Source organism: Salvelinus fontinalis, chromosome 1, assembly GCF_029448725.1.
Source record: "Salvelinus fontinalis isolate EN_2023a chromosome 1, ASM2944872v1, whole genome shotgun sequence".
In the NCBI taxonomy this organism is placed as follows: domain Eukaryota; kingdom Metazoa; phylum Chordata; class Actinopteri; order Salmoniformes; family Salmonidae; genus Salvelinus; species Salvelinus fontinalis.
In genome coordinates, this window is record NC_074665.1 from 16879493 (window position 1) to 16904931 (window position 25439).

A 25439-nucleotide genomic window follows, 5' to 3' on the forward strand; every position below is an offset into this window, starting at 1 on the left:
CTGTGTGGAACCATAAAGACACCATAACAGTGTTACATGTTTGAGAAGCCTACACATAAAAAATGTGGGTTCCTCAAGGGTTCTTTGGTAAGGGTTTTGGTTCTATGTGGAACCATACTGACCCCAAAAACCCTTTGAGACCTTGAAATGTTATTTGCAGTGTTAATTATGCATATTTGTTTACACTGGACATTTTTGTGTGCAGGCATTGGGACCTAGCATACCACAAAATGAAATGCTCAGGATCCCATCAGAATAACTCCACAATTGTCTCATTAGAAGATTCAGAAGCTGGATGTATCGGTGAATATGTAGGTATACATCGCACTTGCACAATAAACATTTGACATAGATCACCTACAACTGCATTTAAAAGGGACACACGGGATCGCGCTTTGTTTTCTGTCTCTTGCGGACGCGCGGCCCGAAATGAACCTCCTTCATAGAACTGTGCCCTCCTCTTCCGCGTGCATCCCGGTCCCGGAGGCGTCCTAGCCTAGGTGGTCAGCGCAGATTTAAAGCGAACGGGCGCGCCTTTCCAACGGCCATTCAGTCGGAAGAGGGGACACAGTGAAGGTGTGCTGCTGTGCCGTTCATTCATCCCTCTCATCGGTTAATAGATAGATAGCTACCCCGTTGTTGTTGTTCCCCCCCACGTTAAACGTTTAGTCAACTAGACCAATCATGTACCGGTACTTCGGGGAGCTGTTATCCCGCAGTGCGGGCAGTGCCCTGGCCTCGGGCTGTGTGGACTCTGCTCTCCCAGCATCCGCCGCTCTGATGCGGGTCCGACAGTATAGTGAACAGCCCGACGACCCCAACTTTTTTCGCATGGTGGAGGGTTTCTTCGACCGCGGAGCCGCCATCGTTCAGGACAAGCTTGTTGAGGACCTGAAGAGCAAGGAGACCCCCGAGCAGAAGATGAAACGAGTGAAGGGGATTCTCCGCATCATCAAGCCCTGCAACCACGTCCTCAGCGTCTCTTTCCCCATCAAGAGGGACAACGGAGAGTGGGAGGTAGTGGAGGGCTACCGAGCCCAGCACAGCCAGCACAGGACGCCTTGCAAGGGGGGTAAGATATACTGCCAAGCGCCGCTTCCTGCTTCTCAACTGTCCTTCGAGTGGTTGTGCGGTTGCTAAATTAGCTAGCTAGGTAGCTAATCTGGCGATCCCATTACGCAGCTGTGAAAGAACAGCTGCACTGACTCTGTTTAGCTAACGTTAGCTAGCAAGGTTGCATTATCTGCTCCACTCGCTACCGTTAGCTAGTTACTGTATAGATAGCTAGCTGCATCTCCTAGCTACATATGTAGGGTGTTAGGGGACAAAATGAAACTGTGGTTCTGGTGTTATACGTTGCATTCCAAAATATATAGCGGCTTGTCAGGAACACAGAGCGCTTTATTTCATGAGGATAAGACTTACCATTGCTGAAATATCTTATTTTCAAGAGATCAGAAAAGGTCAATGTTACTATAATCTGTTGTCAATAAGGCACCAAATCACCTGTCCGGATTTCTAAATTCGACACCAAATTTGATTTGACACTTGCGCCGAATACAACAGGTGTAAACCTTACAGTGAAATGCTTACTTACTTTTGTCCAATAACTCAAAATATCTCAAGATATCTCAAGATAGGATGGTCATATTGTTGTGACATTTTCAAGGTTCACAGAGATGACTCAAATAAAACCAAAACATCACATTAAAATGTTGTATTATGCAAATTATAATTTAATATGCAAATTAGGCATACTACATAATTTCATTCCTTTAAGCCCTATAATGTAAAGTAGGGTGGTCATGTTATTAACAAATAGTCATGCAGGACTGAGAGTCTATAACAATTTATGAAATTAGAATAAAACTTTTTATATTGCTTTATGCAAATTAGATACTTAATATGCTAATTCATCTGTACAGCAGGGTGTAAAAATACAGTAAGTTAATTTAAAGTAAAGTGGTCATATTATACACATGGTCATATTATACACACACACACACACACACACACACACACACACACACACACACACACACACACACACACACCTGGAATGCTTTTCCAACAGTCTTTCCCACATATGCTGAGATCTTGTTGGCTGCTTTTCCTTCACTCTGCGGTCCAACTCATCCCAAACCATCTCAATTGGGTTGAGGTTGGATGATTGTGGAGGCCAGGTCATCTGATGCAGTACTCCATCACTCTCCTTCTTGGTCAAATAGCCCTTACACAGCCTGGAGGTGTGTTTTGGGTTACTGTCCTGTGGAAAAACAAATAATAGTCCCACTAAGCCCAAACCAGCTGGGATGTTGTATTGCTGGAGAATGCTGTGGTAGTCATGCTGGTTAAGTGTGCCTTGAATTATAAATGAATCACTGACAGTGTCACCAGCAAAGCACCCCCACACCATCACTCCTCCTCCATGCTTCACAGTGGGAACCACACATGCGGAGATCATCCGTTCACCTACTTTGCATCTCACAAAGACTCATCAAACCAAAGGACCGATTTCCACCAGTCTAATGTCCATTGCTTGTGTTTCTTGGCCAAAGCAAGTCTCTTCTACTTATTGGTGTCCTCTAGTAGTGGTTTCTTTGCAGCAATGAAGGCCTGGTTCATGCAGTCAATGAACAGTTGATGTTGAGATGTGTCTGTTACTTGAACTCCGTGAAGAATTTATTTGGGCTGCAATCTGAGGTGCAGTTAACTCTAATGAACGTATTCTCTGCAGCAGAGGTAACTCTGTGTCTTCCTTTCCTGTGGCGGTCCTCATGAGTGCCAGTTTCACTATAGAGCTTGATGGTTTTTGCAACTGCACCCGAAGAAACTTTCAAAGTTCTTGACGTTTTCCGTATTGACTGACCTTCATGTCTTAAAGTAATGATGGACTGTCGTTTCTCTTTGCTTTTTTGAGCTGTTCTTGCCATAATATGGACTTGGTCTTTTACCAAATAGGGCTATCTTCTGTATACCACCCCTACCTTGTCACAACTCAACTGATTGGCCCAAACGCATTAAGAAGGAAATACATTCCACAAATGTACTTTTAACAAGGCACACCTGTTAATTGAAATGCATTCCAGGTGACTACTTCATGAAGCTGGTTGAGAGAATGCCAAGAGTGTGCAAAGCTGTCATCAAGGCAAAGGGTGGCTACTTTGCCTTGATGATTAAATATATTTAGATTTGTTTAACACTTTTCTGGTTACTACATGATTCCGTATGTATTATTTCATAGTTTTGATGTCTTCACTATTATTCTACAATGTAGAAAATAGTAAAAATAAAGAAAAACCCTTGAATGAGTAGGTATGTCCAAACCTTTGACTGGTACTATATATATCACACATGTTATATTTAGTAGGCCTAGAGTGACAAATCATACGCCCAACCCTGTGCCACAGGCATACACACACACACACACACACACACACACACACACACACACACACACACACACACACACACACACACACACACACACACACACACACACACACACACACACAGCTTCACACAGCTTCACACAGCTTCACACAGCTTCACACAGCTTCACACATCACACACAGCTTCACACATCACACACAGCTTCACACATCACACACATCACACACAGCCTCACACATCACACACAGCCTCACACATCACACACAGCCTCATACTTAACATGGACACACACAGCCTCACACAGACACACATTTCCCATGAATACTGCAGTGGGTTAAATCAGGGTCACACAGTGTGTTTCACGTTGTTTCTTGGTAGTCTTAAGCAAATCTACTTTGATACAAAGTTATACACCTCAAACACATGATTATGGGTTTAAAGAAAGAAGACACCTGGACCATGTCAGATATAGAGTTGAAAGGTATTACATTTGGCGTTTGCATCCCAATATTACACTTTATATTATACTTTATATTACACTTTATATTACACTTTATCACAGAAGATGGAAATATAACAAAACCGTTTGACATAAACACCGGATTTTCGTCAGTTAAAAAAATTAAATCTTTATGAATGGGTTAATAAAATATTAATAACATTCGACCCATGAGGCCAAAGAGGTTACTTTTGGTAATTAACTACATGGAAAGGCTACGTCTGAACTGTAAGACAGAAGGCTACTAGTCTAATAACATAGCTTACTTCTAAGGTAGGCCTACTTCTGAGGTTGGGTTACATTGGAATGTTATTTTTGGTGTTGATGAGTTGCTCTGGTGATGGGAGGGTAAACGGCACTGTTTCCAGCAAATAATTAGCCTAGGCTCAGATGAGACAGAGTCAGTGAGCTGCCTGCCAGCTGCACAAAAATATGGATGGGACACATTTTCAATGAACTGGTATTTAGCTATGTTTTTAATGAGTGTAGGGCTAAAGCCACTGATATTTTTGTTGTTGTTGTTGAAAGAATTAAACCATAGGGCCGATTCTGCTCAGCACTGCCTGTCTCCCGGCTCACTGCTGTAAGTGAATGACATCAGCCACTCCCACACAACCAGAAAACTAGCACTCGTCATGGAAATGTGGGTGGCAATGGTGAATTTGGCTGGATCCACGACAACCCATACATCAAAACGTAACTACGAAGCTCTACTTGGTAACCTGCTACGTTATGTTCATGTCGCTGAGACCATCTGAATGACAGTTTTACCTCATCTTTCAGTCCAACAATGTCTGATGACCGTAAAACACCACCAGGGTGACACTATGCTAGTAGCATAGCCCCCGATCAGCTTTTTCAAACCCAGCAGATATTGACTGAATTATGTCACATAAAACATTTTACTGGCACGAACAAATAATGAATGGAATTCAGGGATTTTTGGGGGAATTCAGGAATTACATTTATTGTAAAATTTAAACAACAAAAACAATTCTTAGAATGCACTCATACGTGCTGAATTTGCATAAATACACCTTGTGTATTTTTATTGATGAATAAATGAAGATAAAACGGTGCAACAGGGCTGCGACCACCAGAAACCTGTTCTGTCTAGGCCCACCTGCACTAGCCTGCCTTATCAATTACTGTTGTTGGCACGTTCTGTTGCATAATTCAACAAGTGTGTCAATATCAGGATACCCTCAGATAAAGAACCACCAGGCTTGACATTGTTTGAGAGATCAGACAGATCTAGAATCTGACTGTTCCTTTTTGGAAGTTTTCATTTCATTTCAAATTTGTGTTATTTAATTTAAAAAAATCCACCAAAAAGGAACGCCCATCAAAATAAAATGATCTTTCTTGTGATGTGTCGAGACGATGCGTTTAAATCCCTGACGAAGCTTTAACGTTCTTGTAGATGCAACGGAAAGACAATTTATTCCATTGAGCTCGTTTCAGCCATTACCGGGGTGCGTTTGACAGGCCATTACAAACATTTCCCCGGTCGTAACGTTACTGGAAAAAAACAACAGGCAAGAGTATCAAAGGGTCGCAGTACTAAAAGGAAAGCAGTCAGCCAGCGATATTTAAGTGACAAGTAGATTTACACCCCTCAAACACAGGAAATAGACAGATCCTCAGGTGGGCGGGGCATGCACGTTGCTAAGGTAACTGCCAAACTAAAAGAAACACTTGAGTAAATGAGGGATACAAAGTATATTGAAAGCAGGTGATTCCACACAGGTGTGGTTCCTGAGTTAATTAAGCAATTAACATCCCATCATGCTTAGGGTCATGTATAAAAATGCCCAGTTGCCCATTATTTTGGCTACCATGACTAGAAGATGTCTGTCTGTGTGAGGGCGGTTTAGAGGGTGGGGCGGGGCCGCAGGGTGTGTCTGTTTTACAAGGGGGGCTATGTGGTTCAGGGTTCAAGTCAAGGTTCAAGACTTGTTCAGCTCTGCATTGTGGGTGATTTGTGGGATGAGGATCAGGAAGTGACATATTTCCAGTGAGGGGGGAGCGAGAGAGGAGGGAACAGTTGTTTGACGAGTGGAGTAGGGGAAGGGGTGGTAATGTACCCAAGCGTTCCTATTCGTCAGCGTTTTGACAGGAGAAGGGAGGAGTGTTCACTAACCGTTCCTATTGGTCAGCATTTTGACAGGAGGAGGGAGGAGTGTTCACTAACCATTCCTATTCGTCAGCATAAGGACAGGAGAAGGGAGGAGTGTTCACTAACCGTTTCTATTCGTCAGCGTTTTGACAGGAGGAGGGAGGAGTGTTCACTTTATTTAGCTCATCCAGTGAGTTTTCTCTTGTTGAACCAACTGGCCTTAAAGTGCAAAGTCTCACCACCTACCTATTGTGCCAGGCAAGCTGAATCAAATGCTCGTTCTGACAGACTGACAGAGTATATTTGAACACTGGAGGGGACATTGGTTATGTGTTAATGTATATAGCCCCGCTATTGTTATTTACTGCTGCTCTTTAATTATTTGTTATTCTACACCTGTTGTATTCGGCGCGTGTGACAAATAACATTTGAATAGACTTTCTAATTGGTGTGGCATATAGATGTTCAATGATGGCAAACACATCATCATGGGGAGGTCAGAGGTCGTCACATGCCACCAGAGCAGATGCAGATGCTTCCCTCAAACCCGTTTTAGAGAAGTGATCAAATCCTTCTTTTCACTTTCTGCAGCTTAGTCACACTTTCCACCCCCTCACTTCACATGGTTTCCATCCCCCTCTTCTCTGACTACAACTACACTTATCATGGTTTCCATTCCCCTCTTCTCTGACTACATCTACACTTCTCATGGTTTCCATCCCTCTCTTCTCTGACTACAACTACACTTCTCATGCTTTCCATTCCCCTCTTCTCTGACTACATCTACACTTCTCCTGGTTTCCATCCCTCTCTTCTCTGACTACAACTACACTTCTCATGGTTTCCATCCCCCTCTTCTCTGACTACATCTACACTTCTCATGCTTTCCATTCCCCTCTTCTCTGACTACAGCTACACTTCTCACTTCTTATAAGCATTTTAGTATTGCCAGTGTAACAGTATAGCTTCCGTCCCTCTCCTCGCTCCTACCTGGGCTCGAACTAGGAACACATCAACAACAGCCACCCTCGAAGCAGTGTTACCCATCGCTCCACAAAAGCTGCGGCCCTTGCAGAGCAAGGGGAACAACTACTCCAAGTCTCAGAGCGAGTGACGTCACCAATTGAACCCCTATTAGCGCGCACCCCGCTAACTAGCTAGCCATTTCACTTCGTTTACAGCAGCCTAATCTCGGGAGTTGATAGGCTTGAAGTCATAAACAGCGCAATGCTTGAAGCATTGCGAAGAGCTGCTGTCTAATGCACGAAAGTGCTGTTTGAATGAATGCTTATGAGCCTGCTGGTGCCTACCATCGCTCAGTCAAACTGCTCTATCATTTGATTAGACTTAATTATAACAAATAACACACAGAAATACGAGCCTTTGGTCATTAAAATAGTCGAATCCGGAAACTATAATTTCAAAAACCAAACGTTTATTCTTTCAGTGAAATACGGAACCGTTCCGTATTTTATCTAACGGATGGCATCCATAAGTCTAAATATTGCTGTTACATTGTACAACCTTCAATGTTATGTCATAATTATGTACAATTCTGGGAAATTAATTACGGCCTTTGTTAGGAATACATGGACTTCACACAGTTCGCAATAAACCAGGCGGCCCAAACTGCTGCATATACCCTGTATATACAATACTGCAGAACCTCACGTTCTCTAGCTGGAACACTGCAGAACTGTGTTTGTGCAGGCGTGACTCAGTGTTAGGGAGTGTCAGGAAGTGGCTCACTCTCAAAGAATGTTTCGTCTGCTAAACGTCCAACATGCCCTTCTCCTTTCCAAGCAGAAGAGGAAGCCTGTGGCTCTAATTTCCACTGTGACTAACAACCCACTGTGGGCTCCCTTCCACATCAATGGACATCTCTGTGGGCTCTTGGGCGGTTGGGTTTGCCTGTGTGGGTGTACAGTATGTTTGTTCGTGGCTATCATCTGTTTTCATACATTTGTCATGTATATACATAAGTTACACTCCTGTTTGTTTATATATTGTGTGTTTTGTGTGTGTGTGTGTGTGTGTGTGTGTGTTCGGTGTGTGTTTGATGTGTGTGTTTGGTGTGTGTTTGATGTGTGTGTTTGGTGTGTGTTTGATGTGTGTGTGTGTGTGTCTCCTAGCCAACCCAGAGACTCATTCCATTGGAATGTTTCTCAACATGTTTTTCTCCTGCTCTGCGGTAGTAGGGGAGAGGAGGCGAATCAAAGGGGGAGGGGTTAATGGTTGAAAGGGTATGGGTATAAAGAATATTCTTGTTCAGTGAATTGAATTAGCCTTCAGATGTAGGATCTTAATTTGATCACTCTGTTGCTGTGCTGCTGGTGTAGAGGAGACACAGTGTAACCCCAGGTAGTGTACCTGTGCCGCTGGTGTAGAGGAGACACAGTGTAACCCCAGGTAGTGTACCTGTGCTGCTGGTGTAGAGGAGACACAGTGTAACCCCAGGTAGTGTACCTGTGCTGCTGGTGTAGAGGAGACACAGTGTAACCCCAGGTAGTGTACCTGTGCTGCTGGTGTAGAGGAGACACAGTGTAACCCCAGGTAGTGTACCTGTGCTGCTGGTGTAGAGGAGACACAGTGTAACCCCAGGTAGTGTACCTGTGCTGCTGGTGTAGAGGAGACACAGTGTAACCCCAGGTAGTGTACCTGTGCTGCTGGTGTAGAGGACACAGTGTAACCCCAGGTAGTGTACCTGTGCTGCTGGTGTAGAGGACACACAGTGTAACCCCAGGTAGTGTACCTGTGCTGCTGGTGTAGAGGAGACACAGTGTAACCCCAGGTAGTGTACCTGTGCTGCTGGTGTAGAGGAGACACAGTGTAACCCCAGGTAGTGTACCTGTGCTGCTGGTGTAGAGGAAACACAGTGTAACCCCAGGTAGTGTACCTGTGCTGCTGGTGTAGAGGAGACACAGTGTAACCCCAGGTAGTGTACCTGTGCTGCTGGTGTAGAGGAGACACAGTGTAACCCCAGGTAGTGTACCTGTGCTGCTGGTGTAGAGGAGACACAGTGTAACCCCAGGTAGTGTACCTGTGCTGCTGGTGTAGAGGAGACACAGTGTAACCCCAGGTAGTGTACCTGTGCTGCTGGTGTAGAGGAGACACAGTGTAACCCCAGGTAGTGTACCTGTGCTGCTGGTGTAGAGGAAACACAGTGTAACCCCAGGTAGTGTACCTGTGCTGCTGGTGTAGAGGAGACACAGTGTAACCCCAGGTAGTGTACCTGTGCTGCTGGTGTAGAGGAGACACAGTGTAACCCCAGGTAGTGTACCTGTGCTGCTGGTGTAGAGGAGACACAGTGTAACCCCAGGTAGTGTACCTGTGCTGCTGGTGTAGAGGAGACACAGTGTAACCCCAGGTAGTGTACCTGTGCTGCTGGTGTAGAGGAGACACAGTGTAACCCCAGGTAGTGTACCTGTGCCGCTGGTATAGAGGAGACACAGTGTAACCCCAGGTAGTGTACCTGTGCCGCTGGTGTAGAGGAGACACAGTGTAACCCCAGGTAGTGTACCTGTGCCGCTGGTGTAGAGGAGACACAGTGTAACCCCAGGTAGTGTACCTGTGCTGCTGGTGTAGAGGAAACACAGTGTAACCCCAGGTAGTGTACCTGTGCTGCTGGTGTAGAGGAGACACAGTGTAACCCCAGGTAGTGTACCTGTGCTGCTGGTGTAGAGGAGACACAGTGTAACCCCAGGTAGTGTACCTGTGCTGCTGGTGTAGAGGAGACACAGTGTAACCCCAGGTAGTGTACCTGTGCTGCTGGTGTAGAGGAGACACAGTGTAACCCCAGGTAGTGTACCTGTGCTGCTGGTGTAGAGGAGACACAGTGTAACCCCAGGTAGTGTACCTGTGCTGCTGGTGTAGAGGAGACACAGTGTAACCCCAGGTAGTGTACCTGTGCTGCTGGTGTAGAGGAGACACAGTGTAACCCCAGGTAGTGTACCTGTGCTGCTGGTGTAGAGGAGACACAGTGTAACCCCAGGTAGTGTACCTGTGCTGCTGGTGTAGAGGAGACACAGTGTAACCCCAGGTAGTGTACCTGTACTGGACACAGAGTAGACTTAAAGCCTGTCTTCCTGTCAACTTTAGAGTGTGTGTGTGTGTGGTATTGTTGGGCTCCGTGTGTTGACTGCCTTTGTGTCTGTCTGTGTGCAGGTATCCGTTACAGTGAAGAGGTGTCTGTTGATGAGGTGAAGGCTCTGGCCTCTCTGATGACATACAAGTGTGCCGTGGTCGGTAAGTCTCCCCTCTCCACTTCTCTTCTCCTCTCCTCTCTTCTCCTCCACCTCTCCTCTCCTCCACCTCTCCTCTCTTCTCCTCCTCCTCTCCTCTCCTCTCACATCGCATTCATGCCTCAGTGCTCCTGATTTCATGTAAACATACACACTTATCTGAGAGATTTTTATTAGCATTTTCAGAGAGCTGTTGTTAAAGCAATGAAGTGTGTGTGTGTGTGTGTGTGTGTGTGTTTAAGCCCCAGTTTGTAAGCCGTTTTCTCTCTCTCCAGATGTACCATTCGGGGGGGCTAAAGCTGGTGTCAAGATCAACGTCAAAAATTACTCTGTAAGTCCGTCACACACACACACACACAGACACACACACAGACACACACACACACACAGACACACACACACACACACACACACACACACACACACACACACACACACACACACACAGACACACACACACACAGACACACACACACACACACACACACACACACACACACACACACACACACACACACACACACACACACACACACACACACACACACACACACACACACACACACACACACACACACACACACACACACACACACACACATATACGAGTGTATGTGTTGTATGGAGGAAAGAGTGGAGGCTGTTCTCTACCACACACACCATGGTAGGTGATTATTGTGGGAACGCTCTAATGTACAGGAAGCATATTTTACTCCATGTCACATCAATGATCTATTCCAGTAAACCGTTACAGACCCACACGCACACACACATACGCACACACACATGCACACACACAAATGCACACACAAATGTGCGCACACACACACACACACACACACACACACACACACACACACACACACACACACACACACACACACACACACACAAATGCACACACTCACAGACACATACAGACACAGATGCACACACGCGCACAAACGCACGCACACACACACACGCAGACAAACTGTCTGATTTCTTCCATGCTGGAGAGGAAAGGACAGAGCAGTCGCCTGTCTTATCCTTTCAGTTTAACTGTTTTCTCCTTCTGTCAACACAAACTCACCACAGAACAACTGACGGGCTCTTTATTCGTATCCTAGAGAGATAGGCTCTTTATTCGTATCCTAGAGAGATAGGCTCTTTATTCGTATCCTAGAGAGATAGGCTCTTTATTCGTATCCTAGAGAGATAGGCTCTTTATTCGTATCCTAGAGAGATAGGCTCTTTATTCGTATCCTAGAGAGATAGGCTCTTTATTCGCATCCTAGAGAGATAGGCTCTTTATTCGCATCCTAGAGAGATAGGCTCTTTATTCGCATCCTAGAGAGATAGGCTCTTTATTCGTATCCTAGAGAGATAGGCTCTTTATTCGTATCCTAGAGAGATAGGCTCTTTATTCGTATCCTAGAGAGATAGGCTCTTTATTCGTATCCTAGAGAGATAGGCTCTTTATTCGTATCCTAGAGAGATAGGCTCTTTATTCGTATCTTAGAGAGATAGGCTCTTTATTCGTATCTTAGAGAGATAGGCTCTTTATTCATATCTTAGAGAGATAGGCTCTTTATTCGTATCTTAGAGAGATAGGCTCTTTATTCGTATCCTAGAGAGATAGGCTCTTTATTCGTATCCTAGAGAGATAGGCTCTTTATTCGTATCCTAGAGAGATAGGCTCTTTATTCGTATCCTAGAGAGATAGGCTCTTTATTCGTATCCTAGAGAGATAGGCTCTTTATTCATATCCTAGAGAGATAGGCTCTTTAGGGCTGATCGCTACAGCTTTATCTGTTTATCTGTCACCACATTATGTCATAGATAGATAGATAGATTGTGTGTGTGTGTGTGTGTGTGTGTGTGTGTGTGTGTGGTATGCCCTTCAGAGCTAAGTGGAGCTGAAATGCTTAGCTGTTAACTGGCAGACACACAGGAAACCTTTCTCTCTCCTCGTGCACTCTGTGATCAATCATTTATCTCTCTCTCTCTCTTTAGGACAATGAGTTGGAGAAAATCACTAGAAGGTTCACCATTGAGCTGGCCAAGAAAGGATTTATTGGTAAGTGTGTCCTTTATGTAGCCAGTTGTCCCCTACGATCCTGTATGCTAATGACTGTGACGTGTTACCTCAAAACACTAAGACAGGATTCTACCCCAGTGATTTACCCAGTGATTTACCCCAGTGATTTTACCCCCAGCCTTTCGTCTCACTGGGCCGTGGCTCCGGCGGTCCTGCTCTGACTCAGGCCACTGGTACTTTTCAGCTTTGATTTACATAACAATGACTGTGAACTTTAACCCCTTCTCACAAAGCAACTGTTTTGATTAAGCAGAGGTTGTTGATTCTGCTCCTCACAAGCCCTCACTGTCAGCCATCATCGTATATACACTATTATAAACTGGCTGGTTCCAGCCCTGAATGCTGATTGGCTGACAGCCGTGGCATATCAGACCGTATAGCAGGGGTATGACAAAACATTTATTTCTACTGCTCTAATTACATTGATAACCAGTTTATAATAGCAGTAAGGCACCTCAGAGGTTTGTGATATATGGCCAATATATCACAGCTAAGCACTGTATACAGGCACTCCACATTGGCCATATACCACACCCCCTCGGCCTTATTGCTGAAGTGGAACACTGCTGTTGCAGTGGAAAAGCTTATGTGTAGTAATGGTGACGGTAGTTGACCCCTCTTCCAGTCAGTCGGATCCTCCCCCTCTCCTCCCTCCCTCTGTACACTTCTGTTTTTGGATGTCGGGGCCCAGTGAACACATGAGAATGTCCCTCGCTGCATACCATCCTGTTTATACCACAGAGAGGGAGAGAGACTGGCATTTAGACATGTCTCTGTCTGCCACCAGGGTAAAGTGGGCGTTCTCTGCCCTCCAGTCAGCCACTGTCTATATTTAGAATAGGTAGAACTATAGATATTTAATTGCTAGTAACTTTATCTCAAACCTGTGTAGTATGTGTTACGTGTGGGAAAGAGAGAGAAATAAAGATGGAGGGCAGGGTTCACCACTAGGTGGCCCGTGGGTCATTAAATTTTTTTTTGCCCCCCCAGGTTTTCTGAGCAAAATAATATATTTTAAAATAATTTTTGTTGTTGGACATAAAAGACTAAAATCACCAGGAAATCGGCTCAAAGTTATTTTAATTTAGGAAATCTGTTCCTAAGTGTTCCCACGCATAAATCAAGATGCATATGTGATCGTATCTTAATGTAATCAAGGTTTGTAATGATTCTGTTTTTTGTCGATCACTATCTGTTTGGGATTTCTGCGGTCAATTTGCAGTGTACAAAATGTGTTATTCAGAACTATGTTCCGGCCCGCAGACTATCCGCTCAAGGAAAAATCGTCCCACGACTGAATGTAATTGGGGACCCCTGATATAGGGTGTGTGTAAATGCTTCCAGTCCTCACAGAACCCCCCCCCCCTCTCCCCAGGGCCCGGTATTGATGTTCCTGCTCCTGACATGAGCACTGGAGAGAGAGAGATGTCCTGGATCGCTGACACATACGCCAACACCATCGCACACACCGTGAGTTACCACACAAACGCACATACACTGTAGTTCTGTAGTCTGTCCCCCCAGGGCAGTATGGGTATTGTAGTTCTGTAGCTTGGTCCCCCTAGGAAGTATGGGTATTGTAGTTCTGTAGTCTGGCCCCCCAGGGCAGTATGGGTATTGCAGTTCTCTAGTCTGGCCCCCCAGGGAAGTATGGGTATTGTAGTTCTGTAGTCTGGCCCCCAGGGCAGTATGGGTAGTGTAGTTCTGTAGCCTGGCCCCCATGGGAGTATGGGTTCTGTAGTATGGGCTCTGTAGTCTGGCCCCAGAACAGTATGTGTCCTGCACTGACCTCTCATACCTATGCTGAAGACTCTCTATTTACAGTCTGACAAACAGATCTAATGCAATTAAATATACACTCTAACGTGTGTGTGTGTGTGTGTGTGTGTGGCTCTGTGTCTCTCTGGGCGTGTCTCTGTGCAGGACATCAACGCCCACGCGTGTGTGACAGGCAAGCCCATCAGTCAGGGCGGTATCCACGGGCGTATCTCGGCCACCGGTCGCGGAGTGTTCCACGGAATTGAGAACTTCATCAACGAGGCGTCCTACATGAGCATGCTGGGCCTGACCCCCGGCTTCCAGGACAAGACCTTCATCATCCAGGTACACACACACACACACACACACACACACACACACACACACACACACACACACACACACACACACACACACACACACACACACACACACACACACACACACACACACACACACACTGACATTTGCAAAGATTGCGTAAAAGTTGTTTTACGCTGATCTGGTCAACAGATTCTGATGTGAACTTTGTTAAATATCTGCAGGGGTGAGTTAGTATTGGTCTCTCTGTGACGTCAGAGACGCGGTGGCAGGGTTCAGCAGCAGTATCACACCACACAGATCTGGTTTACACTGGTCCGTAGGTCCCAGTTCCCAATCTGTGCCGCGGTGTGTGAGACAGACTAAAGGTCAAAGTGCAGCTTTCTGCAGGACTCTCAGTTCCCTCTGACACACGAGACTTCCTTCACACACACACACACACACACACACACACACACACACACACACACACACACACACACACACACACACACACACACACACACACACACACACACACACACACACACACACACACAGAGAAAGATGCCCTCAGCCTTGGCCTCCTTCCTGGAAGCCTGTCTATAGGTACCAGCTTTTTTCTGTCGTAGTGTTGTCACGATACCAGAATTTACAATTGGATACCGATACCAGGTTTAGTATCACGATACTTGATACCAAAACGATACCAAAACGATACCACAACAACAACAAAAGAAAGCATATTAGCCAAAGTCACAGAAGGGCACTTGATCCAGACATTTTGTTAGAGACAGTAGTATGTATGTGTTAATGATATAATCATACAATCAATTTTGACTTTGTTTTTACCATTCTAACTACAAAACAGCAGAATGGTGAACATTTATTTGAATGGTAAATCTCTACTGATACACTGGTTAAATCAAGATGTAGCCTAGGTCAATTCACAATACAGGTGAATGCGTATTATTCAATAGGAGTGTGTGCATTGAGTTATTGAGCTTGTTGTATCTGACTTCATGGGGCTACAGATGACAAACAATCCTTTCAATTTAGGACTTTATTGGCAACTACTAAGAGAACATATTTTATTGTACCAATTAACAACATTTGCATAGAATAAGCAATCTCTTCATTTATAAAAAAATGTGCGCTGTCTCTTTAAGTAATTAATGATGACATTTGGGAGGCAGAATGTGGCTGTGGAATGCGACTGTGGCTATGGCACCTAGTGGAAACCAGATGGGACTCGGGAGCTGAAGAAATGAATGAGTTTTTGGTGGCGAGGGAGACTCAGTGAATTAATAACGTTTTTAGAAACAATCAGCTTTGAAAATGGGCAAAAATGACAAAATGCAATAAAAAAATACCATGAAGATCAATGTCGAAATATAAACTACTAAATACTTGTATTTTTCAGTAACTGACTGACTGACTAAACAGAGACACACAGACAGACTGACTGACTAAACAGAGACACACAGACTGACTGACTAAACAGAGACACACAGACAGACAGACTGACTAAACAGACACACAGACTGACTGACTGACTAAACAGAGACACACAGACTGACTGACTGACTAAACAGAGACACACAGACAGACTGACTGACTAAACAGAGACACACAGACAGACTGACTGACTAAACAGAGACACACAGACAGACAGACTGACTAAACAGAGACACACAGACAGACTGACTGACTAAACAGAGACACACAGACTGACTGACTAAACAGAGACACACAGACTGACTGACTAAACAGAGACACACAGACTGACTGACTAAACAGAGGCACACAGACTGACTGACTAAACAGAGGCACACAGACTGACTGACTAAACAGAGGCACACAGACAGACTGACTAAACAGAGGCACACAGACAGACTGACTAAACAGAGGCACACAGACAGACTGACTAAACAGAGGCACACAGACAGACTGACTAAACAGAGGCACACAGACAGACTGACTAAACAGAGGCACACAGACAGACTGACTAAACAGAGGCACACAGACAGACTGACTAAACAGAGGCACACAGACAGACTGACTAAACAGAGGCACACAGACAGACTGACTAAACAGAGGCACACAGACAGACTGACTAAACAGAGGCACACAGACAGACTGACTAAACAGAGGCACACAGACAGACTGACTAAACAGAGGCACACAGACAGACTGACTAAACAGAGGCACACAGACAGACTGACTAAACAGAGGCACACAGACAGACTGACTAAATAGAGACACACAGACAGACTGACTGACTAAATAGAGACACACAGACAGACTGACTGACTAAACAGAGACACACAGACAGACTGACTGACTAAGCAGAGACACACAGACTGACTGACTGACTAAACAGAGGCACACAGACAGACTGACTAAACAGAGACACACAGACAGACTGACTGACTAAACAGAGACACACAAACAGACTGACAGACTGACTAAACAGAGACACACAGACAGACTGACTGACTAAACAGAGACACACAGACTGACTGACTGACTAAACAGAGGCACACAGACAGACTGACTAAACAGAGACACACAGACAGACAGACTGACTAAACAGAGACACACAGACAGACAGACTGACTAAACAGAGACACACAAACAGACTGACTGACTAAACAGAGACACACAGACTGACTGACTAAACAGAGACACACAGACAGACTGACTGACTAAACAGAGACACACAGACAGACTGACTGACTAAACAGAGACAGACAGACAGACAGACTGACTAAACAGAGACACACAGACAGACTGACTGACTAAACAGAGACACACAGACTGACTGACTGACTAAACAGAGACACACAAACAGACTGACTGACTAAACAGAGACACACAGACTGACTGACTGACTAAACAGAGACACACAAACAGACTGACAGACTGACTAAACAAAGGCACACAGACAGACTGACTAAACAGAGACACACAGACAGACTGACTAAACAGAGACACACAGACTGACTGACTGACTAAACAGAGGCACACAGACTGACTGACTAAACAGAGACACACAGACAGACAGACTGACTAAACAGAGACACACAGACAGACAGACTGACTAAACAGAGGCACACAGACAGACTGACTAAACAGAGACACACAGACAGACAGACTGACTAAACAGAGACACACAGACAGACAGACTGACTAAACAGAGACACACAAACAGACTGACTGACTAAACAGAGACACACAAACAGACTGACTGACTAAACAGAGACACACAGACAGACTGACTGACTAAACAGAGACACACAGACAGACAGACTGACTAAACAGAGACACACAGACTGACTGACTGACTAAACAGAGACACACAAACAGACTGACTGACTAAACAGAGACACACAGACTGACTGACTGACTAAACAGAGGCACACAGACAGACTGTGTTTGTGTGTGTGGCTGGATTATGTAGTTGTGTGATTCGATTTTCTTGGAGATTTAGCAAATACGCAGATGTGTGATGACATCGTGTAGATGACAGAGAGGAGAGAGCGAGGATAATGGAGAGATATATTGAGGGGAGGAGCTGATCTCAGTTTATAGACCTTGCTGCTGTGGAAACGACAGTCAACCATCTATTGTTAAGGGCCTATAGCAGCATTATGTGTCTCAATGCTCATTATAGTTAAAGGTATATTTCACAGCTGTACCAGATTGCCTATATATTATAGTGCCTGCTTAGTTTCAATCCTCTGTCTGTCCGCTGATTTGCTGTGTCAGTTTATTAGCTAGTAATCAGTGGGTCTGAGGCTACTGCAGTGACAGAGGTGGGCCACATGGGGGCGCCAGGGTCCCAGTGTAATGTCTTTAGTGTACTCTGTAGCAGAGCTGATGATGGTGTGTGTGTGATGGAGATAGTAATGATCTCTCTCTTTCTCAGGGCTTTGGTAACGTGGGTCTCCACTCCATGCGGTACCTCCACAGGTACGGTGCTAAGTGTGTGGGCATCGCTGAGTATGACGGCAGCATATACAACCCAGAGGGCATTGACCCCAAGCAGCTGGAGGACTACAAACTGGTTAGAATACTCTCTTACTCTCCTTTTGAACTTCCTCAGTCTCACTTTCTCTGTGTCTCTCTTTCTCTCTCACTTTTCCGCCCTCTCTTGTTCTGAATATGAGCTATAGCCAAGAAAGACTTCCTCTGTCTCCTGCCTGTGACTAACCTGTGTGTGTGTGCAGCAACACGGTTCGATCGTAGGTTTCCCCGGGGCTAAGCCGTACGAGGGCAGCCTTCTGGAAGCTCCGTGTCACATCCTGATCCCTGCCGCCAGCGAGAAGCAGCTCACACGAAACAACGCCCACAGGATCAAGGCCAAGGTACTTCATTACCCACAATACCCCCATCTAAACCACACTACCCACAATGCCATGTTGTCATCGTTGTTGTTGTTGTTTATTGTTGTTTGTTCCAGATCATTGCTGAGGGAGCCAACGGCCCCACCACCCCTGACGCTGACAAGATCTTCCTGGAGAACAATGTCATGGTCATCCCTGTAAGAAGAGGCGCACACACACACATATATACACACACACACACTTGCAAAACACAAATTTGCTTGTTAAGGCAGTCATACACACATTCACAGTATCTATCCAGCAAACATGGCCCCATGTGGGTATTTGATGGGTAAGGTGGGCACGGGCTAGCCCACACCAGCCCAACACGGGCTAGCCCACACCAAGCCCACACCAGCCCAACACGGGCTAGCCCACACCAAGCCCACACCAGCCCAACACGGCCTAGTCCACACCAAGCCCAGCACAGGTTAGCTCACACACCAGCCCAACACAGACTAGCCTACACAAATCCCACACCAGCCCAACACAGGCTAAAAAAATGTGCTTCTTTCAGGCAAAGTGAGGGCGGGCCACACTGTGTGTGGGCATGTTTGCTGGGTTGAGTTCTCTCATTAACAGGACACACTCAACAATCCCAGACAGAGATGTCTGTTCTGACCTGTCTGTTTGGCCCTCCCTCAGGACATGTACCTGAACGCAGGTGGTGTGACCGTGTCCTACTTTGAGTGGCTGAAGAACCTGAACCACGTCAGCTATGGAAGACTCACCTTCAAATACGAGAGAGATTCCAACTATCACCTCCTCAGTAAGTCCTGACCTCTAACCTTTCAGTCTCCAGCTATAATACGATGCTTCTGTAACTTACCTTCAGGTTATCATCTCTCTCTCTCTGTGTCCTGACCTCTAACCTTTCACAGTCTCCCCATATAATACCTTGCTTCTGTAACTTACCATCAAGTACTCTCTCGCAGTGTCTGTTCAGGAGAGTTTGGAGAGGAAGTTTGGAAAGCAGGGAGGACCAATCCCTGTTGTCCCCACCGCTGATTTCCAGGCCAGAGTCGCTGTGAGTACACACACACACACACACACACACACACACACACACACACACACACACACACACACACACACACACACACACACACACACACACACACACAGAGTCAACCGTATGCATACGGGGGGGTATATCTATACACATGTAAACCTATGTGGGGGGTGATACATCCAGGCTAGTTTGATAACATCTCTCCTCTCCTCTACAGGGAGCTTCTGAGAAGGACATTGTCCACTCTGGGCTGGCCTACACCATGGAGAGGTCTGCCAGGGTAAGAGAGAGTGTGTGTGTCTCTGTGTGTGTGTACGTGCAAAGTTAGAGCAGGTGTGTCAGACCATACAGAACCTATAATTGCATTTTGCTGACCTGGGGCATCTATCAACCACACTACCACTGTGTGTGTGTGTGTGTGTGTGTGTGTGTGTGTGTGTGTGTGTGTGTGTGTGTGTGTGTGTGTGTGTGTGTGTGTGTGTGTGTGTGTGTGTGTGTGTGTGTGTGTGTGTGTGTGTGTGTGTGTGTGTGTGTGTGTGTGTGTGTGTGTGTGTGTGTGTGTGTGTGTGTGTGTGTGTGTGTGTGTGTGTGTGTGTGTGTGTGTGTGTGTGTGTGTGTGTGTGTGTGTGTGTGTTTTGCCAGTGTGACCCGGTCTGGTTTGTGTAATTGTAGTGTGTTTTGTCCCCCTGCAGCAAATCATGCGTACAGCCAGTAAGTACAACCTGGGTCTGGACCTGCGGACGGCTGCCTACGTCAACGCCATCGAGAAGGTGTTCAAGGTCTACAACGAGGCCGGCATCACTGTCACATGATCACCTTGTCACAGCCAGACCACTCCCACACCACCCTGCTATTGGTTCACCCTGCTTCCCCATTTTTCCAATCAGCCTTCAGTACATACCAGCGTTTACATTAGAGACCCCCGCCTCCTGTTTATACACACACACACACTGACACGTACTGTGTTCTGTGTCCCATGACCTCGCCATATCTCCCAGTATCACGTGGGTAGCTCAGTATTTCTGTGTCGTTCTGTTTCAGTATTGTCATTCAGTTTGTGAAAGGAGCAGATTGTAGCAGGAAGATAGCTTTAAGACCCCCCCCCCCCCCCCCCCCCCTTCCTATCAGAGTTCCCTGTCAGCCACTTTTTCTTGTTTGACCCTTGTGTTGCCATGGTTTCAGGCCACAACAATGAAGTTGCCTTAGCTCTGACGGAGCTTTGTACTGAAAAGACACACATACCCCACCTATACTGAAATCCATTTAATGTTAACTCTAGACATATACTTTATTTAAAGAAAGAGAAATAGTTTTAAACTCTCACTTTATGTCAGGGAATGGTGATATCATGTGTGTTCCTCAGTTCTCCTCACAGCGGGGTTAGAGGTCAGGGCTCAGGGTTGTGCTGAGGAACACAGGGTTCTACTGGGTTTGGTTCTTAGTACAGTTCTACACCCTTCTCCACTATATCAGTCCCTCCACAAGCCCCCCAACCTTCCCTACTTTCTGCTCCTATCTTGTCCAATCTGACCCTTCCCCAAACCCTTTGCTCCGCCATGAGAGAGAGAGGAGGAGAGGATCATGGGAACAAGTGTTCTCCTTCTCCAAAAAGCCGTCCAAGCCCTTGCACGGAAATTGCTTGGGGAAATTTGTATTGCCTTTTTTTGTTGAAAACCAATAAAATTCAGAGAAAACTGATGTGTAAGTGCAGTATGTGACGTGCAGACAGACAGAGACTAGTGTTGAAAGATTGGTGTTTTATTCATGTTTATGGCATCCTGTACACGTTATACAGATCTCAGTGATAGTATAAAGACGGGATTGGTTGATGGGAAGGAAGGTTCAGGGTTGAGACATGGTACAGTCCAGGGTTGAGACATGGTACAGTCCAGGATTGAGATGGTACAGTCCAGGGTTGAGACATGGTACAGTCCAGGGTTGAGATGGTACAGTCCAGGGTTGAGACATGGTACAGTCCAGGGTTGAGACATGGTACAGTCCAGGGTTGAGACATGGTACAGTCCAGGGTTGAGACATGGTACAGTCCACGGTTGAGACATGGTACAGTCCAGGGTTGAGACATGGTAGAGTCCACGGTTGAGACATGGTAGAGTCCACGGTTGAGACATGGTAGAGTCCACGGTTGAGACATGGTACAGTCCAGGATTGAGATGGTACAGTCCAGGGTTGAGACATGGTACAGTCCAGGGTTGAGACATGGTACAGTCCAGGGTTGGGGATTCAGTTGAAAAGGCTCTTTCCGAAAGACATGGCCTTGTCTGCAGCACTGTCCATGGCTGCATCTGCTGCAGCCCCTTTCACTGCATTAGACACCATGCCACCAATACCTGGAGGAACAACCACAACATCAGACACCATGCCACCAATACCTGGTGGAACAACCACAACATCAGACACCATGCCACCAATACCTGGTGGAACAACCACAACATCAGACACCATGCCACCAATACCTGGAGGAACAACCACAACATCAGACACCATGCCACCAATACCTGGAGGAACAACCACAACATCAGACACCATGCCACCAATACCTGGAGGAACAACCACAACATCAGACACCATGCCACCAATACCTGGAGAAACAACCACAACATCAGACACCATGCCACCAATACCTGGAGGAACAACCACAACATCAGACACCATGCCACCAATACCTGGAGGAACAACCACAACATCAGACACCATGCCACCAATACCTGGAGGAACAACCACAACATCAGACACCATGCCACCAATACCTGGTGGAACAACCACAACATCAGACACCATGCCACCAATACCTGGAGGAACAACCACAACATCAGACACCATGCCACCAATACCTGGTGGAACAACCACAACATCAGACACCATGCCACCAATACCTGGAGGAACAACCACAATATCAGACACCATGCCACCAATACCTGGTGGAACAACCACAACATCAGACACCATGCCACCAATACCTGGTGGAACAACCACAACATCAGACACCATGCCACCAATACCTGGTGGAACAACCACAACATCAGACACCATGCCACCAATACCTGGAGGAACAACCACAACATCAGACACCATGCCACCAATACCTGGAGGAACAACCACAACATCAGACACCATTTCAACAATACTGTACATACAAAGACATGGGACTGCAACACACTACCATTATATCTCTTACAGCGGTGTCACGTTAAGCAGGCTGCAACACACTACCATTATATCTCTTACAGCGGTGTCACGTTAAGCAGGCTGCAACACACTACCATTATATCTCTTACAGCGGTGTCACGTTAAGCAGGCTGCAACACACTACCATTATATCTCTTACAGCGGTGTCACGTTAAGCAGGCTGCAACACACTACCATTATATCTCTTACAGCGGTGTCACGTTAAGCAGGCTGCAACACACTACCAGTATATCTCTTACAGCGGTGTCACGTTAAGCAGGCTGCAACACACTACCATTATATCTCTTACAGCGATGACACGTTAAGCAGGCTGTAACACAATACCGTTATATCTCTTACAGCGATGTCACGTTAAGCAGGCTGCAACACACTACCATTATATCTCTTACAGCGGTGTCACGTTAAGCAGGCTGCAACACACTACCATTATATCTCTTACAGCGGTGTCACGTTAAGCAGGCTGCAACACACTACCATTATATCTCTTACAGCGGTGTCACGTTAAACAGGCTGCAACACACTACCATTATATCTCTTACAGCGGTGTCACGTTAAGCAGGCTGCAACACACTACCATTATATCTCTTACAGCGGTGTCACGTTAAGCAGGCTGCAACACACTACCATTATATCTCTTACAGCGGTGTCACGTTAAGCAGGCTGCAACACACTACCATTATATCTCTTACAGCGGTGTCACGTTAAGCAGGCTGCAACACACTACCATTATATCTCTTACAGCGGTGTCACGTTAAGCAGGCTGCAACACACTACCATTATATCTCTTACAGCGGTGTCACGTTAAGCAGGCTGCAACACACTACCATTATATCTCTTACAGCGGTGTCACGTTAAGCAGGCTGCAACACACTACCGTTATATCTCTTACAGCGGTGTCACGTTAAGCAGGCTGCAACACACTACCATTATATCTCTTACAGCGGTGTCACGTTAAGCGGGCTGCAACACACTACCATTATATCTCTTACAGCGATGTCACGTTAAGCAGGCTGCAACACACTACCATTATATCTCTTACAGCGGTGTCACGTTAAGCAGGCTGTAACACAATACCATTATATCTCTTACAGCGATGTCACGTTAAGCAGGCTGCAACACACTACCATTATATCTCTTACAGCGGTGTCACGTTAAGCAGGCTGTAACACAATACCATTATATCTCTTACAGCGATGACACGTTAAGCAGGCTGTAACACAATACCATTATATCTCTTACAGCGATGTCACGTTAAGCAGGCTGCAACACACTACCATTATATCTCTTACAGCGGTGTCACGTTAAGCAGGCTGTAACACACTACCATTATATCTCTTACAGCGGTGTCACGTTAAGCAGGCTGCAACACACTACCATTATATCTCTTACAGCGGTGTCACGTTAAGCAGGCTGCAACACACTACCATTATATCTCTTACAGCGGTGTCACGTTAAGCAGGCTGCAACACACTACCATTATATCTCTTACAGCGGTGTCACGTTAAGCAGGCTGCAACACACTACCATTATATCTCTTACAGCGGTGTCACGTTAAGCAGGCTGCAACACACTACCATTATATCTCTTACAGCGGTGTCACGTTAAGCAGGCTGCAACACACTACCATTATATCTCTTACAGCGGTGTCACGTTAAGCAGGCTGCAACACACTACCATTATATCTCTTACAGCGGTGTCACGTTAAGCAGGCTGCAACACACTACCATTATATCTCTTACAGCGGTGTCACGTTAAGCAGGCTGCAACACACTACCATTATATCTCTTACAGCGGTGTCACGTTAAGCAGGCTGCAACACACTACCATTATATCTCTTACAGCGGTGTCACGTTAAGCAGGCTGCAACACACTACCATTATATCTCTTACAGCGGTGTCACGTTAAGCAGGCTGCAACACACTACCGTTATATCTCTTACAGCGGTGTCACGTTAAGCAGGCTGCAACACACTACCGTTATATCTCTTACAGCGGTGTCACGTTAAGCAGGCTGCAACACACTACCATTATATCTCTTACAGCGGTGTCACGTTAAGCAGGCTGCAACACACTACCATTATATCTCTTACAGCGGTGTCACGTTAAGCAGGCTGCAACACACTACCATTATATATCTTACAGCGGTGTCACGTTAAGCAGGCTGCAACACACTACCGTTATATCTCTTACAGCGGTGTCACGTTAAGCAGGCTGCAACACACTACCGTTATATCTCTTACAGCGGTGTCACGTTAAGCAGGCTGCAACACACTACCATTATATCTCTTACAGCGGTGTCACGTTAAGCAGGCTGCAACACACTACCATTATATATCTTACAGCGGTGTCACGTTAAGCAGGCTGCAACACACTACCGTTATATCTCTTACAGCGGTGTCACGTTAAGCAGGCTGCAACACACTACCGTTATATCTCTTACAGC

The 25439-nt window shown here is 45.9% G+C and overlaps 1 protein-coding gene across 1 annotated transcript; it reads left to right on the forward strand.

The window, feature by feature from the left end:
* The first annotated feature begins 475 nt into the window (after positions 1-475).
* Positions 476-21488, forward strand: LOC129823763 (glutamate dehydrogenase, mitochondrial). Its single transcript, XM_055882764.1, has 13 exons — positions 476-1072; positions 10176-10256; positions 10528-10583; positions 12248-12311; positions 13708-13802; positions 14256-14435; positions 18322-18459; positions 18623-18760; positions 18856-18936; positions 19424-19547; positions 19714-19805; positions 20008-20070; positions 20483-21488. The coding sequence occupies exons 1-13, from the start codon at positions 685-687 to the stop codon at positions 20600-20602; spliced, it is 1620 nt and encodes a 539-aa protein (XP_055738739.1). The 5' UTR covers positions 476-684; the 3' UTR covers positions 20603-21488.
* Positions 21489-25439: the final 3951 nt, after the last annotated feature.